Source organism: Emys orbicularis, chromosome 2 (genome assembly GCF_028017835.1).
Source record: "Emys orbicularis isolate rEmyOrb1 chromosome 2, rEmyOrb1.hap1, whole genome shotgun sequence".
Lineage (NCBI taxonomy): Eukaryota > Metazoa > Chordata > Testudines > Emydidae > Emys > Emys orbicularis.
In genome coordinates this window covers 105,511,041-105,529,904 of record NC_088684.1, presented here as the reverse complement: position 1 = coordinate 105,529,904, position 18,864 = coordinate 105,511,041, and the positions used below count along the sequence as shown (strand labels likewise).

General features: G+C 42.5%; 1 protein-coding gene across 1 annotated transcript in view; it reads right to left on the bottom strand.

Moving 5' to 3' along the window:
- Positions 1-13,462: 13,462 nt before the first annotated feature.
- The window catches only part of CTDP1 (CTD phosphatase subunit 1), a 178,368-nt gene continuing 172,966 nt past the window's right edge, over positions 13,463-18,864 (bottom strand). The window contains exon 12 of the mRNA XM_065398609.1: positions 13,463-14,455. Coding sequence (XP_065254681.1) covers positions 14,314-14,455 — 142 coding nt within the window. The 3' untranslated portion in view covers positions 13,463-14,313. The remainder of the gene's footprint in view (positions 14,456-18,864) is intronic.

Below are 18,864 nucleotides of genomic sequence, written 5' to 3'. Positions count from 1 at the left end.
TGTGAGTGCCACTGAAAATCAACTCACTTGCCGCCTTTGGCACGTGTGCCATAGGTTGCCTACCCCTGATGTAGTTGTTCTGATCTCAAAGCAGCAGGATATCATTGTCTACTTCAAACTATGGAAACAATAGTCTGTGAAGATACTCCTTTTCAGGTTGCATCTGAAAATCTGCCTAAAGTACAAGAGCAATGTTCGGGTTGCAGAGTATGTTTCTTCTGCCTTCTCCAGATGTGGTTCAGTTTCTGAAACTGGAGGATGTAAATTAGATTAGGATTACCCAGAAGAAAGAGGCAGAAGGAGATAGACACACTCAAGCAGAGTCTGAATACAGTAGAACTACATAATCTTTCAACAGTGCCAGGGCCAGTTCTAGGTTTTTTGCCGCCCCAAGCAAAAAAAAAAAAAAAAAGGTGGCCAGAATGCCGCCCCTGAAATTGTGCCGCCCCAAGCACGTGCTTGGTTTGCTGGTGCCTAGAGCCGGCCCTGAACAGTGTGCATCTCCTTTGCCACTTAGTTCAACACTGTTCTAGGGCACAAGCAACAGCAGCCAATTTGGCATACTGAGCTGAATGAGGAGTACATGCCTGGCTTATTTCTGAGGGCTCATCACCTGTTCCCTGAGGAGGTACTAGATGTATCCCAAATCCAGTGTGCAGTTTCGCTCAGTGATAATAGCTAGAGCCACCAACAAAAATATTTAAGCATTTTGAAAACTCGATCTCTTTGGGGGCATGGTTCAAATATAGGCTCAACTGAACATTTGGATTGCTAATAGCGCACGCATGAGGCTCTCTCCCCTACAGCAAATTTACTGGCAAAGGAGAGGGAACTTGCACCGGTTCCACTTTGATGTCCTTTCCTATCGAAAGAGAGGACCAATGGGCCAATTGTGCACTGAACACCTGACCATCCTGTATCCTGTCAGACAGCAAAAAGTTCACTGGGGTCTAGGATAAGTGCCGTACAGTGGGGCTCACACTAATTAAAAAGGTGAAATGTTGAATTGCCCATCTTTTAGCTAATGCATATTTCTCACACTCCTGAACAGACATCAAGCATCTAGGAGCATAGCTTATGGGCCGTTGTACTTCCTCAAGTTCCCGAGACACGACTACACCAATAGCGGTGTCGTTAACGCCTATACATAAGTGATAGGGCTTAGTTGGGTCTGGTCTAATTAACACTGGAGCAGAGGCCTTCTTTAGGGCTGCCACTGCTTGCGTGTTCCTTGGTCCATGCCCAAGAAACACATTTCCTAAGTAGCTGATACAATGGACCTGCCAAAGTGGCACAATTTGGTATGCAATCTTGATGATAAACCAGTAAACTTCAAAAATGCTCTTAGGGCTTTGACATAAGTGGGTAATGGGAGTGTGCATATGGCAGTCACGTTTTGTCACTCTGGAGTGCATCCAAATCTGGACAGCATGAATCCCAGGAAAAAACCTTTCTGGAGAGAAGCCGACACGTCTTGGGGTTGCACTTTAAATCCTGCTCTTTGGAGAATCTGCAACAGCTCTTCAAGCATTATGACATGCTTCTCCTTGGTCCTGTAGCCAAAGAGTTGTCACCTATATATTAAAACAAACCTGAAGGTTTAGAAGACCCATGCAATAACCTTTTAAAAATTGCCCATGGAAAATTGCAGGTGTGCAATGAAATCCTTGGGAGAGCCAATTCCAAGTGAATTTCTCCTCCTCAAACATGAAAGCAAATTTATATTGACACTCTGGGGCCAAGGGAATGGACCAAAAGCCACTAGAAAGGTCCAGAGTGGAAAACCAATTTGATTCTGGGCCAAATGCTTTCAGCATTGCTTGGCATTGTTGCTACAGTAGCAGCACACTCAGGAATGTTTTTATTAAGTTGCCAGAAGTCTATTATAAGGCACCGGGAGCCATCAGACTTTCTTACCAAGCACAAAGGAAAATTACAACTTGAATTACATTTCCTGATAACCCCTTGACTCAACAAGGATCTACAATTTCCCTCAAATCCAATCTAGCTTCTCTAGGAATGTCCTATAGCTTTTGAGAAGGAGGCTCTTCTATAATAAAGAGTTATGTGTCCATACACCCACAGTCATGTTTGTGTGTAGTGAAAGCCACCACAGTTCGCTGTACAATTGGCTGTAAAATGTCCTCAAACACAGGGTCATTATATACCACATTGAGGTCACAAGAGGCTGATGTAGAAACCATACCAACAGCATGTATTCTGGAACCACAAGGAGTTCTTTTCCTAACTTCTTTACTGTTTGATAAATCAATGTCTTGATCAAATCTAAAATTAATCCATGCTTCACCAGAAAATCTGCTCCCAACAGGTTGCATGGTTCTGGTACCTTGGCCAGAGTAAACACACGAGTCCTGCATAAGTCCCCTGTGTGGACTATCAATGAGTGTCACAGCCTTGTTTTCACAGGCTGTTTTGTGAAAGTCTCAAGACGCATGACTCCTCTCCCTGCCAAAGGAGATGTGGCTTGATGAGGATCATATACTGTGGATACACCTGCACCCATATCACTTTATCCCACAACCCTTTTGAGATCTGATACAGTTGGTCTCCCTGCTCTGTCTGTACCTAAGGAGACCACAATGCGACACGGTGGGGCCTTGTCATAAACATACAGCTAAGAGTAGCATAAAATCCCTTCTTTACCTGCAAGGGGTTAAGAAGCTCAAATAACCTGGTTGGCAACTGACCAAAAGGACCAATAAGAGAAAAAGATCCTTTCAAATCTGTGGGCGGAGGTTTTGTTTGTGCTCTCTTTGTTGTTGTTCTCTCCGGGACAGAGAGAGACCAGGGCAGGAAAAACACATCTCCAAAACCCCTACCTGAAATAAGTTACAAATTGTAAGTAATAGCAAGGAAATGTGTTAGATTAACTTTTGTTTTAGCTTGTGAATTTTCCCTATGCTAAGAAGGAGGTTTATTCCTGTTTTTTGTAACTTTAAAGTTTTGTCTAGAGGGGAATCCTCTGTGTTTTAAATCTTATTACTCTGTAAAATTACCTTCCATCCTGATTTTACCGAGGTGCTTCTCTTACTTTTTTCTTTATAATAAAGTTCTGTTTTTAAGAATCTGATTGATCTTTAGTGTCCTAAAAACCCAAGGGTCTGGTCAGTGCTCACCTTGTTTACCTATTTGGTTGGTATATTATTCCCAAGCCTCCGCAGGAAAGGGGCTTGGGGGGATATTTTGGGGAAACAGGAACTCCAAGTGGTCCTTTTCCTGAAGCTTTGTCTAACTCACTTGGTGGTGGCAGCAATACCATCCAAGGACAAGGAAGAATTTGTGCCGTGGGGAAGTTTTTAGCCTAAGCTGGTAGAAATAAGCTTAGGGGGTCTTTCATGCGGGTCCCCACATCTGTACCCTAGAGTTGAGAGTGGGGAGGGAACCCTGACAGGCCTGTTGGTGTAATTGTGAATGACTATACTATCCCACCCCTGACTTGGTTTCTGGAGAGAGGGCCCTGATCAATTGGTCCAGAAAACCAGGACAATCACATTCCATCAGAGAGGAGGCAACTACCCTTCTTCAATAGGATCTAATAACCTGTCTGACCACTTCAGTTCCTTCCCTTAGGCTACAATTCATTCAGCGAATTTCTGCCATCATGCCTGATTCAACGAATCAGATTGGGAGGAGGCTCCTGGGCTCCACCCAGCCTCCCCATGAAGTGGTTGAGGAGGGAGTTGTCAAGGGCAAGTGCATAGAGGGCCATAGGACCAACTGGGTCCATAAAAGGGTTTCTGTGCTCTCAGCTCCTGGTTTTTAAACCTTGGCAAGGGCCCACAAGGAGGCTAACTGGGGGCATTCCCTCTCACCTGAGACTAAGAGGGCTCAAACCTCCACACCATTTGGCGAGGTTTGGTTGCAGGAGTACAGCTGGGTCCTTCAGCTTGGACAATTCCTCCTGCAGCTACAGGAAACTTTCTGTCCTTATCCCTTGTCAACTACTGTATCAGCAGCTTTGTTTATCAACTCCAACACCTGGGTTTCTGTTGTTCCCTTGTTCATATGACAATCCATCTTCTTTTGAATAGCAGGCAAACCATTATTAATTAATACATCCACATATTGAGGACAACCAACGTCTCTGTGCATGTCAGTGCCATCACAGGCTGTGGCTAATCCTTCATGATAGGCATGAGGAGACTCAGCCTTTTTTTGTTTAACATTTGCTAACTGTGCAATTCCTGCCTGTGCTGCAAATAAAATCTCTTCCAACTTAGCCAGTGTCTCAGCAAAATCCTTAGCTCCTGACTGAAAGTCTGGATGGGAGAGTTTACCACAAAGAAGGTTCCACTGGCATTTGTAAACTCTTTAAACTAACTCTATAATCCAGCGGAAACATTTAACTATTACTTTCAATTCTCATAGCATGCAAACCAATTAGATCACCTTTCTTTAACTCGACCAACTTTTTTAGCTACGAAATCCAATGTTTTAACACCCACTACTGCCACAGGGCAAGGTCCCTCCTTTGGTTCCTCTGACCCTTCACCCTCGTCTGAGTTACAAGGATCTGTTAGCAAGTCACCGCTGGAGAGGGGTGGGCGGATGGTAGGCTAGAGAGCTGAAAGTTAGTATAGCCTGAAAGTCCCCTGGCCAGTGTTCCCTCTAATTTTTTACATCCAGGTGCGGAATGAATTTTATGTGCACCAATATGGAGGTGATGTGTGGCGGGGATGGGGCCGAGGGGTTCAGGGTGTGGGAGGGGGCTCAGGGCTAGGGCAGAGGGTTGGGGGGATGAGGGCTCTGGCATGGGGCTGGGGATGAGGGGTTCAGGGTGCAGGAGGGGCCTCAGGGCTAGGGCAGAGGGTTGGGGGGATGAGGGCTCTGGCATGGGGCTGGGGATGAGGGGTTCAGGGTGCAGGAGGGGCCTCAGGGCTAGGGCAGAGGGTTGGGGGGATGAGGGCTCTGGCATGGGGCTGGGGATGAGGGGTTCAGGGTGCAGGAGGGGGCTCAGGGCTAGGGCAGAGGATTGGGTGCAGGGGGTGAGGGCTCCGGCTAGGGGTGAAGGCTCTGGGGTGGGGCTGGGGGTGTGGGGTTTGGGATGAGGGAGGGGGCTCAGGCAGTGGGTTGGGCTGCAGGCTGTGGGGTGGGGCCGAAGGGTTTGGGGTGCAGGTTGCCCCGAGACTGTGGCGGGGAGAGAGGACTCCCCCCAGCCCTCTCTTGCCAGAGCAGCTCGGGGCTGGGCGAGAGGCTCCTCTCCCGTGCCACGGCAGATCCAGCAGGGTGGGGCGGGGTGGGGTGGGGCGGGGCTGGGCAACCTTGGGCGGCCCTTGATATCCTGCTGCGTGGCCGTGCAGCTTACAGGGAACTTAGCCCCTGGCCTCTTTTGTGCAACCTAATGCTGTATAAAGAGGGTTAGAGAATGTCAGTATTGCCCGCGCTTCCTCACAAACTGTAATAGTCTCCAACATCCTTTTTTCAACAGTGTCTAGAATCTCAAGATGTAAGAGGAAGGCGTATCTGAGATTCCTGCCACTCCTTCAACAAAACCAAAGCTTTTATCCCAAGCTGGGCTATCATGGTTTGAATGGCTCTCTGTGTCAGAGACTGCTTGCTCTCTCAGTCTTTGAACTCTGGATCTTTTTAGTATTCCACTATACTCTTGTCCCTCTTCCTCCTGTCCTGGGGAAACCAGAGACACAGATCTAGTCTCTCCAGAGGCATATTCGTTATTAGAGAAAAACCTCCCTGGGAAGCTGAATATCAGCCTTCATCTCCCAAAACATCAGATCATCAGAGGGTCTGTTCTAAAATCCTGATTCCCTTCACATAAAACAGCATAAAGCTTGGCCAACTCACTCTGTGCAGCTGTATTACAAATCTCGCCAATTCTTGAGCATGATCCCAAAATTCCTCAAACTTACTGCTCCATAGCTTTTTCCTTCCATAGCTGGGCATGGATCTGGAAATGGAGGGCAACCCTTCTAAGATGCCAGTTTCTAATCCGAGCCTGTTCAAAATCATTAGACACCCTAGCAGTAAGATTCACCAGTGCTTGTACGTGGTACTTTGCCTGGCCTGTAATATCTTTATTCTCTTTACAGCTAATTCATGTTTCTCTACCTGTTGTCTAAATTTTATTTTTAATGCATTGCATGCAATAAACAATCCATTGCTACTCCCTTTAACTTTCAGCTCTTAAGCTGCTTATTATTAGCTTTGCACTCAATGAATACACAAACCCAAAAGGATCTGGCTGGTCTGCTACATTTACCATGATGTCCAGACCCCGCCTTTCCTCCCCCCATGACTGGCAAGATAAGATTTTAAAAAAGGCACGAAAACTGCTTGTTCCCTCTGGAAACCGGACACGGTAAATCTCTAAGTGCCCTTTCCTAGTGCTTCTGTACCACTAGATTCTGAGGAGGTGTTCCTCACTCAGTACAGTTACCAGTGTAAGTATTAACTCATATCAAAGTTTATATATTAGCAGCCTGACTCAGTTTCCCCAATATCCTTATTTGAATCTTTGGCCCCTCTTTGGACCAGAACCAATATAGGGTGGAGGCTATGTTCATTCCTTTTGGTTTCTTGAATCAAGAATAGGTGCACGGTCAGCTTTCAAATACTCTTCTGAAGGTCTGTGGTCTCTCTCTGGATCAGAATCAGTACAGGTGGAGGTAGATGCCCATTCACCTCCCACACTCCTCTTCACTACCAGAATCAAAGGTAGGTGCACAGTCACCTCCTCTCTTTCGGGTATGCTACCACCTGGCAGTCTCCAAGGAACGTTATGTCTCTGGCCAGTCACTACAGCCTTTGGGACTGTGGGAGGATGCTGGACCCAACTGTCAGATGCTTGTTGATATCTCAGGGTACCCAGACGGTCTCGGATTTATGTCCTGGTGCCAGTACTGGGTTTCTACAGCCTCCAGTACCAACAAAAAAAAATTAAATCACATACTTAAAAAATAATTTCCCCTACATAACACTACAAATGTGTTTAATGCAGCTGTTAGCAAAGAGAAGGCACTACGGATTGATAAGCAGTGCTCTGTTTGCAAAACAAACCCACCGACTGTTTCAAAACACTTTACAGCTGAGTGCAGAACATATCAAGGATTCTACGAGAAGTGAGAGTTTGCTCTCTGGCCTCTCTCACTCCTCAATGAACCCCCATATCACTCAACAGGCGCCCCACAGTCCTGCTGTGGTCGCCAACCTGTAACTTTAATTTATGTGTTCCCAGTTAATTGTATAAAGATAAGAAATAGAACCAAACTGAACTCTCTAAGGTTTAAGCCTCTGGGGCTGTTACAGATCATTTAATTTAGTGGAGGGCTGCGAATGACACAATGAGTAAAGGAATTAAAGACTTTATTTAAAATAAAATAGTTAAAGCAAACGGCCATTACAGTATATCCACACACTGCATTTAAACGCACATTCCAAGACGAACTGGTGCATTCAGGCGTGATCAGTGCCTGGATGAGAATGGGTATATAATTTTGCCTCTAATGGTACCTGGATGGTGGATGAGCATACTACTCCAAAGTTAGTGAACTACCCTTTTAATAACCAATTATATAACACCCCTTAATTAATTAAGCCATATCTACATTTCCGCTACCATATTTAATCTTCCATGCTCTAAAACCCAATATCTTCTACTTCTTTATTGTCCATTAATATCAAAACTCATTCTAATTACCATTTGCGTCAATGCAAATTCTGCGGTTACCGATATTCCAAAACATCCAAACATTCCCCTACAAGACCTGCTAAAACCAGTTAACACAAAAACATGTCATTTCTATTAATATCTCTTAGTCACCCATGCTAAAATCCTTAGCTCTAGCTAATATGAGGTTTAAACTTTAGGTCTAAAGGCCTGTTCCCTACTTACACTTCAGCACATTTTCAATTAGCATAAGCAAACATTACCTTGTAGGCTGCAGTTGAAAGGGAGCCCAATGTGCATCTGTATTGATAATAATAGAAAGAGGTGAGTAGTATGAAGAAAGGTTCATTAAAGCATATGGTAATGGGATCAACAGAGAAAGGAGAATAAGACTGACAGAAGAAAGTTCCCTCAAGTGACAGGAGTGTGTACAGCATGGCTAGAGGCAAAGAATGGGATAAGCCCAAGGGACCAGGGCCAGATAAGCTGTGAAGTGACCCAACAGGTGGAGAATGGAACTGACTTGGCAAATGAGGAAGACAGGATATAGGAGACTATACAGAGTGGGCAGAGGAATTGAAATCATGCACTTTTTGTGCACAAGAAACTGTGCACACGTATGTTATTGCTTTCAGTTTTCTCACTGAAATACCAGACAGCAATTAAATACAATATACTTTACATTTTTATTTCACCGGTTTACCTGGTTTAGCTACAAGTGACTATTTTTACATTAAAAAAAAATCTGCTTTTTAGTATTTCTATTTCAGGTATTTTATAAAAATAAAAGTTAACATTTTTATACTTTAACTGCTTCATAAATATTAATATAATTTTATTGGATAAACGTAATTTAATAGTTTATGAGAAACTTGAGATTTTTTCATCTGCAGTTTGTTACCATGTAACACTTGGAGAGTTGCCAGGACTACGCCATCTATGCACAAAACCTGCTAGCAGAAGTATTTGTATATTTAGAGCCTTTCAGCTCAGTCTCCTACCATTGACTAAGAACCCTTCCAGTGACTCCTGAATGGAAGAATGCCTGGGCATCACTTGAGATCATCTTCATTATGATACCACAGGTATCATGAGGTGTCTACACATAAAAATGTGAAGGCATGTCACAGTTCTATTAAAAATAAGAATGGTTTTTATTAAGCACTGCTTAAAAAAAGGAGGAAAATTTGAGTACAGCTACAGATCTTACAATGAACAAAATTGCTCTTCTCTTTTCTGTTTCTGGCAAAGTTGTTAGAACACGAGAAAGCGGTCTCCTCTGGAGGGTTAGAGAAGTGACTTAGGTCAAATTGAGAGCTTAATGGGGCAGCATGTACTGTATCCTCATTCTGTGGCCACTTCCATGCCTAGTACCATTAGTCAAAGCAGCACTGCATGGTCAGTTTAACTCAGATAATCTAAGTGGGATTCTGCTTTTTTACATTAGCACTAAGAGTACCTTCCTGGCAGCAGGTTATTGTTGAGGCTCTAATGCACAGAAGTAGGTCAAGCAGATAGCTTGTTTTTCCTAAACAAAGATTGGCCCTATGGATGTGAAATTACATTTGGAACAGTAAGCCAAGGCATATAGGTCATTTGTATAGGAGTTTTAGAAGCCATTTCATAAAGCACATTTGTAACCTGTGTAGGATACTTCTTGTATCTTGGGAAAAAAAGGCAGAAGTTAGTGGTAGCAAATGACAGCTTCATACATCTAGTGCCTTCGTACCGCCAGTTTAGCCAGGACATTTTATTTGTGGCCTCTTGAAATTTCAGTTACCATCACAAAAGAAATTTGGTGACTGGCCTACAAGAAACAGCTCTCCGAATGACCGTGAGATTCTGCTTTAAGACAAAAAGCAAGATGAATCTCTCTTGGATTTCTCAGAGATAGGCAATAGATTGGTATGTTCTGAAAACCCACTGGTAGCCCCAGGTCCTGAAAAATATTTATGCTATTATTGTATTATAGCTATCCGAATCTGAATGCATTATGTTAAAGAACCAAATATTCTGTGAAATACTTATAGTCTTTCCTTAATTTGCAGAACGGTCTGGCTTTGACTTCAGCTGTGTTCTATGACTTTCTGAGCATGGGGGTCTAGGCATGTACTTGGTAAGTTTTGCTGTGCTAGCTCTAGGCTCGTCCAAACCCTGTTCCCTACAATGGAAGCTGAGCTTAACGTAGGCGCAGGTTTCACTATTTGATGAAGGCTCCTGCTTCAATGTTTGCATGGGACTCCCTACGATCTTGGGCCTGACTGAAGCTTGGTCATCGGTAAGATATTTGCTTAGACACTCACTGCTGGTTAATCCAAAAGTGGTGATCATAAATAAAATAAGGAAGGGGAAGAGAAAATGTATCTTTCATTTCTATATAGCATTCCTCATCCCAAAGAGCTTTTCAAACTTTACATCTACAGATAGGGTGACCAGACAGCAAGTGTGAAAAATCGGGATGGGGGTGGGGGGTAATAGGAGCCTATATAAGAAAAAGACCCAAAAATCGGGACATCTGGTCACCCTATCTACAGGAATCACTCCACCCATCACTGAAATGCAGCTACCTTAGAGTGGAACTCAGCATCCATGTAAAAGTTTTCACCAACATGACATAATATTGCTTCAAAGCTATTTGACAGGCATTTAGCAAAAACCCGTAAAATACGTAGGACATTCGTAGGACATTTTAAAAATTGTATCACAAAAATAACCTGACTGCTGTTCACTGGATCTTTACACCATCACTTCACATTCAGAGTTGCCTCTAAAACAGCACTTTACATTAAAACCAAAAAAGAGCAAGAGTGATTATCCTTTGAGATTCATCTAGTTGAAGTTTAGATGTGATACCTGTGAGTTCTCATACTAATCTCAAAACCCCAACAGCATTGAGCTAATGGCATGTGCTGAACTTGAGAGGCCATTCAGTGGTAAAGCTGACATTCCATTCTTAAGAAAAACCGTTGTTTCAAAAGGTAACTAATTTATTTATGGCATAAAGATACAGGGGCTATATTCTAAAAAGAGGAAGTTCTGCTTAATCACAAGAGATCCTCATCTAGTACCTGAACAGGTTGCACAATGAACGTTACATAAAACTTTCTGACAACTATTTGACTTCCCATTTCGCTGACATTAATTAGTAAGTATTTCTAGATGCCCTTTTACAGTCTGACTTGGAGTAGCATTCAGTGTTCTCAGAGAGCATTTCAGTGGATAGAACATTTTAGGCTTGGGCTGTATGGGAGATTGCATCATTGTCCATTTTTCAGAATGAGGATATTTTAAATGGTCAGAAGTTACTAATGAATCAAATGTTTTCCACAAAAACTCCTGGTTAAGAAAAATATTTTTTGGTGCTCCCCATTATGAATACTGTCCTTGCATCTTGTAAGGCAAATAGAACTTACAATCCCCCAAATGGTTCTATCCTACTTAGTCTCTGATGTGCTCCCCCAAAGAATGGGTATTGGCATGGCTCAAAAGGTAAAAGCTAGAGTGGGCTTGACTGGAGCACCTAAGGATTGCTTCCTTCAGAGTCTATTTTCATTCATCTATTTCCTATCCAAAGCCATTATATCAATGTTCTCAATTCCCTCATTACACATTAACTCATCACTAAGACAGTGGCTACTCTGTCTGGGGTCTCTCAGAACAGCCTGAATTGTGATATTCTATAAAGGAGACATTTTCTTAATTATTTTATGAAACAAAGACGTTGAGTTCTGCTAAATCTCAGCTTTACTGGAATGGTAAGGTTTTAAATTGTATTTTGGCGATTAGCCTCATGTCCTTTATCGATATTTGCTCATGAAGAGTTTTAAGGCCACTAGAGATCAGCAGACAAACATTCTGAAAACCAACAGTTGTCTGCAGAATGAAAAAGATTGAGACTCACTGCTCTAAGGGATCATAGACAAATTCAATATATGGTGGTGATAAGATGGGGAAATATTTCCCAGATATATTACTTAGTTCAGAAAAAGGATGGAAATCAAGAGTGGAGGTTCCTAATGTGAAGGAAATGTAGCTCCCAAAATGCAGGGAGCCAGCTTTTAAAAAAAATGAGGCTAGGGGGAAGGAATTCTTAGTTTTTTTAAAAATAGCCTTGAACTGTTTCAAGTAGAATCATAGAATATTAAGGTTGGAAGAGACCTCAGGAGGTCATCTAGTCCAATCCCCTGCTCAAAGCAGGACCAACACCAATTAAATCATCCCAGCCAGGGCTTTGTCAAGCCCAGCCTTAAAAACCTCTAAGGATGGAGATTCCACCACCTCCTGAGGTAACCCATTCCAGTGCTTCACCATCCTCCTAGTGAAATAGTGTTTCCTAATATCCAACCTAAACCTCCCCCACTCCAATTTGAAACCACTGTTCCTTGTTCTGTCATCTGCCACCACTGAGAACAGCCGAGTTCCATCCTCTTTGGAACCCCCCTTCAGGTAGTTGAAGGCTGCTATCAAAACCCCCCTCACTCTTCTTTTCTGCAGACTAACCCCAGTTCCCTCAGCCTCTCCTCGTAAGTCATGTGCCCCAGCCCCCTAATCATTTTTGTTGCCCTCTGCTGGACTTTCTCCAATTTGTCCACATCCCTTCTGTAGTGGGGGGACCAAAACTGGACACAATACTCCACGTGTGGCCTCACCAGTGCCGAATAGAGGGGAATAATCACTTCCCTCGATCTGCTGGCAATGCTCCTACTAATACAGCCCAATATGCTGTTGGCTTTCTTGGCAACAAGGGCACATTGCTGACTCATATCCAGCTTCTTGTTCACTGTAATCCCTAGGTCCTTAGTAGATCTTTTCTAGTGCCACTTTCCTACCTCTTCAGTCCCTTCAGTGACGTTACCTTTGCTGTAGAAGCACGGCAGAACAATGCATGGTAATGGAGATTTCAGTCCTGTGCTGCAGCAAACACAGTACAGCAAGCTCTTAAGCAATCTCAGTGATGCTTAATCCATAAGAACAAACTGGCAAGGTGCTCTGGAGCTGATGCTAAATCAATACGTGTATAATTAATTGGCACAACTCTTTCTTCACAATGACCTAATATATCAGTTCAGTTACATACTCAGTATTTAAAAATTTAAAGACCGAAACCCAAGCCAGCCTTTTATACATTAGAAGTCAGTACTGGTTTGGTTTACTAGTCCGATAAATATCAATACACTTCTCGGTCTGAAACCCAATAGCATAGGGGACCTAAAAATGAATAAAAGAATCATAATGTTATTTCATACTAACACAATTCCCACCAATGACCCACCGTGAGTTTTAAAAATCCTATAATTTTGCATTGCAAGAAATGTGTTTCATCTGACATCAGAAAAAATTAGCTGTAGCATTTTAGCTCTCTCTCCCCTCTGCAAATACTATTCAATGTGCCTGGGCCTTCTATATTTTAATGGCAGTAAATATTTATATCTGAATCTTTTCCATGACTTTTGTCATTTTATACAGTATTTATTCATCTTATAAAAATACTGAAAATATTTGAAAAGAGTAATAAAAACAATGCTCTTTTTAGATAATCAAAATACAGATCTTCTGGTCAAATTATTTTGTAACTGTTCTATGTTAGCTCAGATAACAAGGGCATACTGTAAACTTGGACATCTGAGTATCTATTAAAAAACTCTAAAGTTTTGCTGTTGCTTCAGATGATATTCACAATTTTCACAGAGAATAATGCAAAGGTGAGTAGTTTCTTGTGTGATGGAAGCAGGTGAAATATAGTCATTGATTTTTGCAATCCATGAAATGAAAACAGAATTTACAAAATGGATTTTTATTAAATGAAAGAAAATCTGTTTTGTGGGTCAAATATGAAATAGAATATACAAAAACTTTACATCAGATCTCTCAAAGAAATAAAACCCTATCTAGAATGAAGCAGCACGCATTCCTTCCAAGAACAACACAAATGGGTGAATAAGCTCCTTATGGCAGTACAGGATCACACAGTATGCTGTGCTAAAATTCCAGGTTACAGAGAAGCAAAGTTAAAAATCTAAGTGGTCTCCCTAAAGAACCCAGCTAGTCCACAAAGTAACTTAAGAGCATGAAATTCAGTCATTTTGTATTCTCTTAGAAGCCAGTGACAGGTAGGTCAAGTGCAGAGTTCACAAAGCTTGCATATTACATTCTCAGTTTCTATACAAATATAAATTGTTCTTTTTTATTTTAAAAATTCTTTTATATTTGATAGTATTTAATTGCGGAAAAAGGTAAGACCAGATCATCAGGTTCCTGCTGTATTATTCAAGCAATTCCATCCTCTTTGTGGCCTTCTTTCCTTTGAAGCCTGTTACCCAAAACCATACCTTGAGATATATAAAAAAGTTACTGTATGTTAAATCATAAATCTTTGTACTACTGTCCTAGTATATGAAGGTTCTGCAGAGCTCATAACACTTCTTTGGCATAGTACACCAAGTCCCCCTTAATACTTTTCCTTTTAAAAAAGTATATTATCCTTTAGTAAAACACCTTAAAAACATCTACTTCTGATTTTGTAAAATAATGTGTCACCTCTTGTGTTGCTTTGCAAAATATACACACACATTTTGGAAAAACCTTGAGTACTGACATAAGGGGCTCATTTGAAATTAGATCTGTTACAAGCAGTAAAACATAGTTACAAATCCCCTCTCATATGAATGTCACATGAAGTCATTTAATTCAGCTTCAAGTGCTGCTGCCATTTCATCTGCCTCTGAACTGCTCCCCTCCTCATCCTCGTTGCTGGACCCTTTACTGGATTCACTGGCAGCATCATCTTCATCCAGTTTGCGCTTGTGACCCCTGTAAGTGTGGACAGAGAAAATACATGAACATGATGATCTACTTGCCTATAACAATGGAAAATAGTCAGCTTAAGGTTTTTGAAGCTTTTATCAGATCTAGACAAAAGATAAAACACCTATTATCTAACAAACAGAACTAGATCACAAACATTTTGTCTTGTAACCACTATTCTATACTGTAAACCTTGATACTGTAAACCTGAGCTACTGTTAATTTATTATTCCTACTTTCTGAGCAACTAACAAATCAAAGTTTAAGGACTAACTGAAAAAGTTGTTTTAATTTCCTTCCTTCCCTAGTCATGAAGGAAAAAAGTATTTTCTCTATCATTTAAATACCAGCAATAAAATATTACTAAGGCAAAATTTCCAGGTAAGTTTTGGGTCTATCTTTTTGTAAAAATGAAATCCAGACTGAAAAGCAAAAATATTAATGAGGAGGCAAAGATAAATGAAATGCAGCTATATTAGCTTGTGCCTCATAGGAAATACAGAGCAATAGTCATAGATAAAAACAGCAAACAAAAAAACTGGAAATGAGAAAAATTTGAACTAAGATTGGAGACCTTACAAAACAATGAAGAACACTAGTGACAACAGTTTTATTGTATTTGATAACGTCCTGTAAACTTCTAGTCTAAACTAATTAGAAATAAGCCCCAAAAGGATGATCCTATTCCCTCCCCTTTAAAATTTCTGAAGAGAGCGGATTGCAAGCCTGCATCTTCAGTTCTACTTCTGTTCTTAAAGTGAAAGAGGCCTGTTTTCCTAATCTTATTCAGGGATAGCTTAAAGAAAGATTATGGAAACCTTGAAAGGTCAGATTTTGCCATTTTTGTCCAAAAACTTACGAGATTTTGATGTAGTTCAGTTTAACACTCAAACACTAAACCAGAGGAGGACAAACTACGGCCCACGGGCCACATCCGGCTCGCAGGACACTCCTGCCCAGCCCCTGAGCTCCTGGCCCAGGAGGCTAGCCCCCGTCCCCTGCAGCCTCAGCTCACTGCACTGCCAGCGCAATGTTCTGGGCAGCGGGGCTGCGAGCTCCTGGGGCAGCGCGGCTGCAGAGCCCAGCCTGACCTGGTGCTCTGTGCTGCGCGGTGGCATGGCTGGCTCCAACCGGGCAGCGCGGCTGCCTGTCCTGGCGCTCTGGGTGGCGCGGCTCTAGCGCCGCCAGCCACCGGTGCTCCAGGCAGCGCGGTAAGGGGGCAGGGAGCGGGGGGGTTGGATAGAGGGCAGGGGAGTTCGGGGTAGTGGTGTGGATAGGGGTCGGGGAGGTCAGAGGGTGGGGAACAGGGGGGTTGAACGGGGGTAGAGGTTCCGGGGGCAGTCAGGGGACAGGGAAGGGGGGGAGGTGTGGATGGGGCAGGGGTTCTGGGAAGGGCTGTCAGGGAGCGGGGGGGTTGGATGGGGCAGGAGTCCCGGGGGGGCTGTCAGGGGGCAAGAAGCGGGGGGAGGGTCACATAGGGGGTGGGGGCTGGGCCACGCCTGGCTGTTTGGGGAGGCACAGCCTCCCCTAACTGGCCCTCCATACAATTTCAGAAACCCGATGCAGCCTTCAGGCCAAAAAGTTTGCCCACCCCTGCATTAAACCCTGTTCAGTTTCCTTATCTCAGTTCTCATATAATGTACAGTACATGCATGAGATAGCATGAGTAGTAAGATATATTAACTTCTTCATGAGAACCCAAACCCAAAACCATGACTGAATCAAAGGGAGAAAATAGCTGTAAAGAGAAGACTCAACCAATCCCCCCAAACAAAAGCTACCTTAAAAATAATAAATGACGTTTTTGTATACTCTATATAAAACTTGGAATACTAAACAGGAGGCAAATATCTTTGGACAGAGAAAGAAAAGGCCTGTTAATGACAATTCACTAGATAGGAGCAGTTCACCACTTCAGTGTCCTTTAGTAGACTCCTCTGGAGTAGCCAAAAAACAAGAGCACAACTCAAACCATTATAACTTTTCATTTTTCACCCTGTTGGGAGGAGCAGTACTTTTGAGCAAGACCACCAAGTCTGGGATGGAGAGAACTACCTTGGAACTGAATTTTCAGGATTGGCAAGGCTAGAAGTCTTTTGGGACTGGCTATGGTTATATCCAGCAGAAGGAGAATCTTCACATTCTTTGGCCATTAATAGCATCACTGAACTCTGAAACTCTTCTAAGCTTTGCGAGAGGTACTTTTTGTAACACAGTCATTAGAAGGTAGGCATGCATGAACTGTTTCTACTCGTTGGCCAAAGGGAGAACATGCACACTGCCACTGGGTCTTTTTTCTCCTGTGCACAAGACAGGCAGCTCTTTCCTGTGGTGAAGTAATCTACCTTGATTTCCCCGAGCCAAAGAAAAACCTGCCTTGCCAGTTTCTTGTTTACGGAGTACAGCTGGGTCTACCTTCAAGAGATTCTCCCTGTCTACAAGAGAGTTATATTTTCTAGCAAGGCATGGTGCTGTCAAGAGACGTCTTTCTGAATATTGGCCAATTTATAAATTTGTGTGCTTCCCCACAAGAGGATTGACCATGTTCCTCTTTCATGTAATAGCCAACTACTTGTTTTGTCTGTTTGGATTAATACTGCTAGACTGCACATCAAATTTTTGAGTATCTCCAAAGAATTAAGCACAGTCTTTATAAGAGGTTGAAATGCATCCTAGATTCCTCAAAGAATCATGTTCCTGGGTGTGAAAGCTCACCAAGAAAGCTCCTACACGTCAACTGTGATACATCCATAATCAAAAGAATTTGGCTCTGAGAAACCTTGATGTCTGCTTCTTTTGCCGCGAAAGAATTTGATTCCATATAGGTTAACCTCAGATGGCCACACCAGCAAAGGATAAAGCTGTGTGCGCTTTAGTCTGTCTGGGCTTCAATGTATTGGAAATAATTAATAAGGAACCTTGAGATGCCATATCCCTGATGGTAATGTGTACTATCTCATCAATAATCAAGACAGAGATGAACATGTACAGTGGGTTTATCTTAAATTAAGAGCCCTCCACTTTAACCATTAGGTAGGGTAATACTGGCCTGTGCATGTGTCCACAACACATAAAATGGCGAATAACTCTAGTTCAGTTAATATTTACCTATCAGCAAAAAGGAAAAACGACATTTATTCAGAGTGCCCACTGTGTACCTTCAAGAGTGTAGAGATGTAGTATACTGCAACAAGGACACTTTGAAAAACAATACTGTGAACTGTGCATTCAAAAAACATATAGATATGAAGCAACAGAGGGTCCTGTGGCACCTTTAAGACTAACAGAAGTATTGGAGCATAAGCTTTCGTGGGTAAAAACCTCACTTCTTCAGATGTCAGTCTTGCATCTGAAGAAGTGAGGTTTTTACCCACGAAAGCTTATGCTCCAATACTTCTGTTAGTCTTAAAGGTGCCACAGGACCCTCTGTTGCTTTTTACAGATTCAGACTAACACGGCTACCCCTCTGATACATAGATATGAAGAGATCGGGATGTGAACATATGAGCTTGTAAGCCTGTCAGAGATCCAGAGCAATGAAATTAGTATTTTTTTGAGCAATTCAATGTATTCTTCCTTTGGAAAGAAGCTTCAGAAGTTCTCTGAAGTCCAGATCCTTTGATATGATGGGGCCTGTATGTGAGAGATGTTGGTAATCTTTTAACTCCTCTTCCTTACCTTTTTTCAAGGAGGCCGACAAGATAGGCTCACCTCAAATCCCAAAATAAAAATCTTAAGGGAAGTGGAGTGGGTTACCTTATTTGTGCCTTGATCTTATACCAGTAGGACCAAAACACCTTTCCCCAGAAACACTGCTGGTGCATCACTGCCTGTTACCTCACTAGGAAGCTAGACTTCTTCTTTTGGGGAATGGGGCGTGGTGGGGATAGTGGCACATGGAGGCATGCTGAGTTTTGAGGTTCAATTTTGGGCCAAAACTCCAAATAAGGCTAAATGAAATGAGGTGAAAAGCTTTGTCCAGGACTGATCTGAATGCATCATTCTTGTAAATAACCCTGACCTTTTTGGGGGTGGGGGAGGAAGGAGGGTATCGCAGTACTCCGGATACAGACTCACGTACAGTAAAAAAAGGATTTCTCAGATGTATTAATCACCTCTACACAGCATATATTGGCATACAAGTAAGATGAGAAGCACTGTGATTAAAACTGCCCAATAGATATCTTTGAACATTCCCATTAAAAACTGTAAAAACATGTGCAGGCAGAGTTTTGCTTGCTCACTTCACACTGATTTCAGCCTTTGGAGATACAGCTCTCTTTTGGTCATTAAAGATACCTATTAGTTGAGCAAAATGACTTGTAGAATTAGCTGTTCTTTTTGACACAGAATTTCATTCTACAAATTAATTTTCATGATGCTTTAAGGGATACTGCTGGCATAGTTCTTTCCCC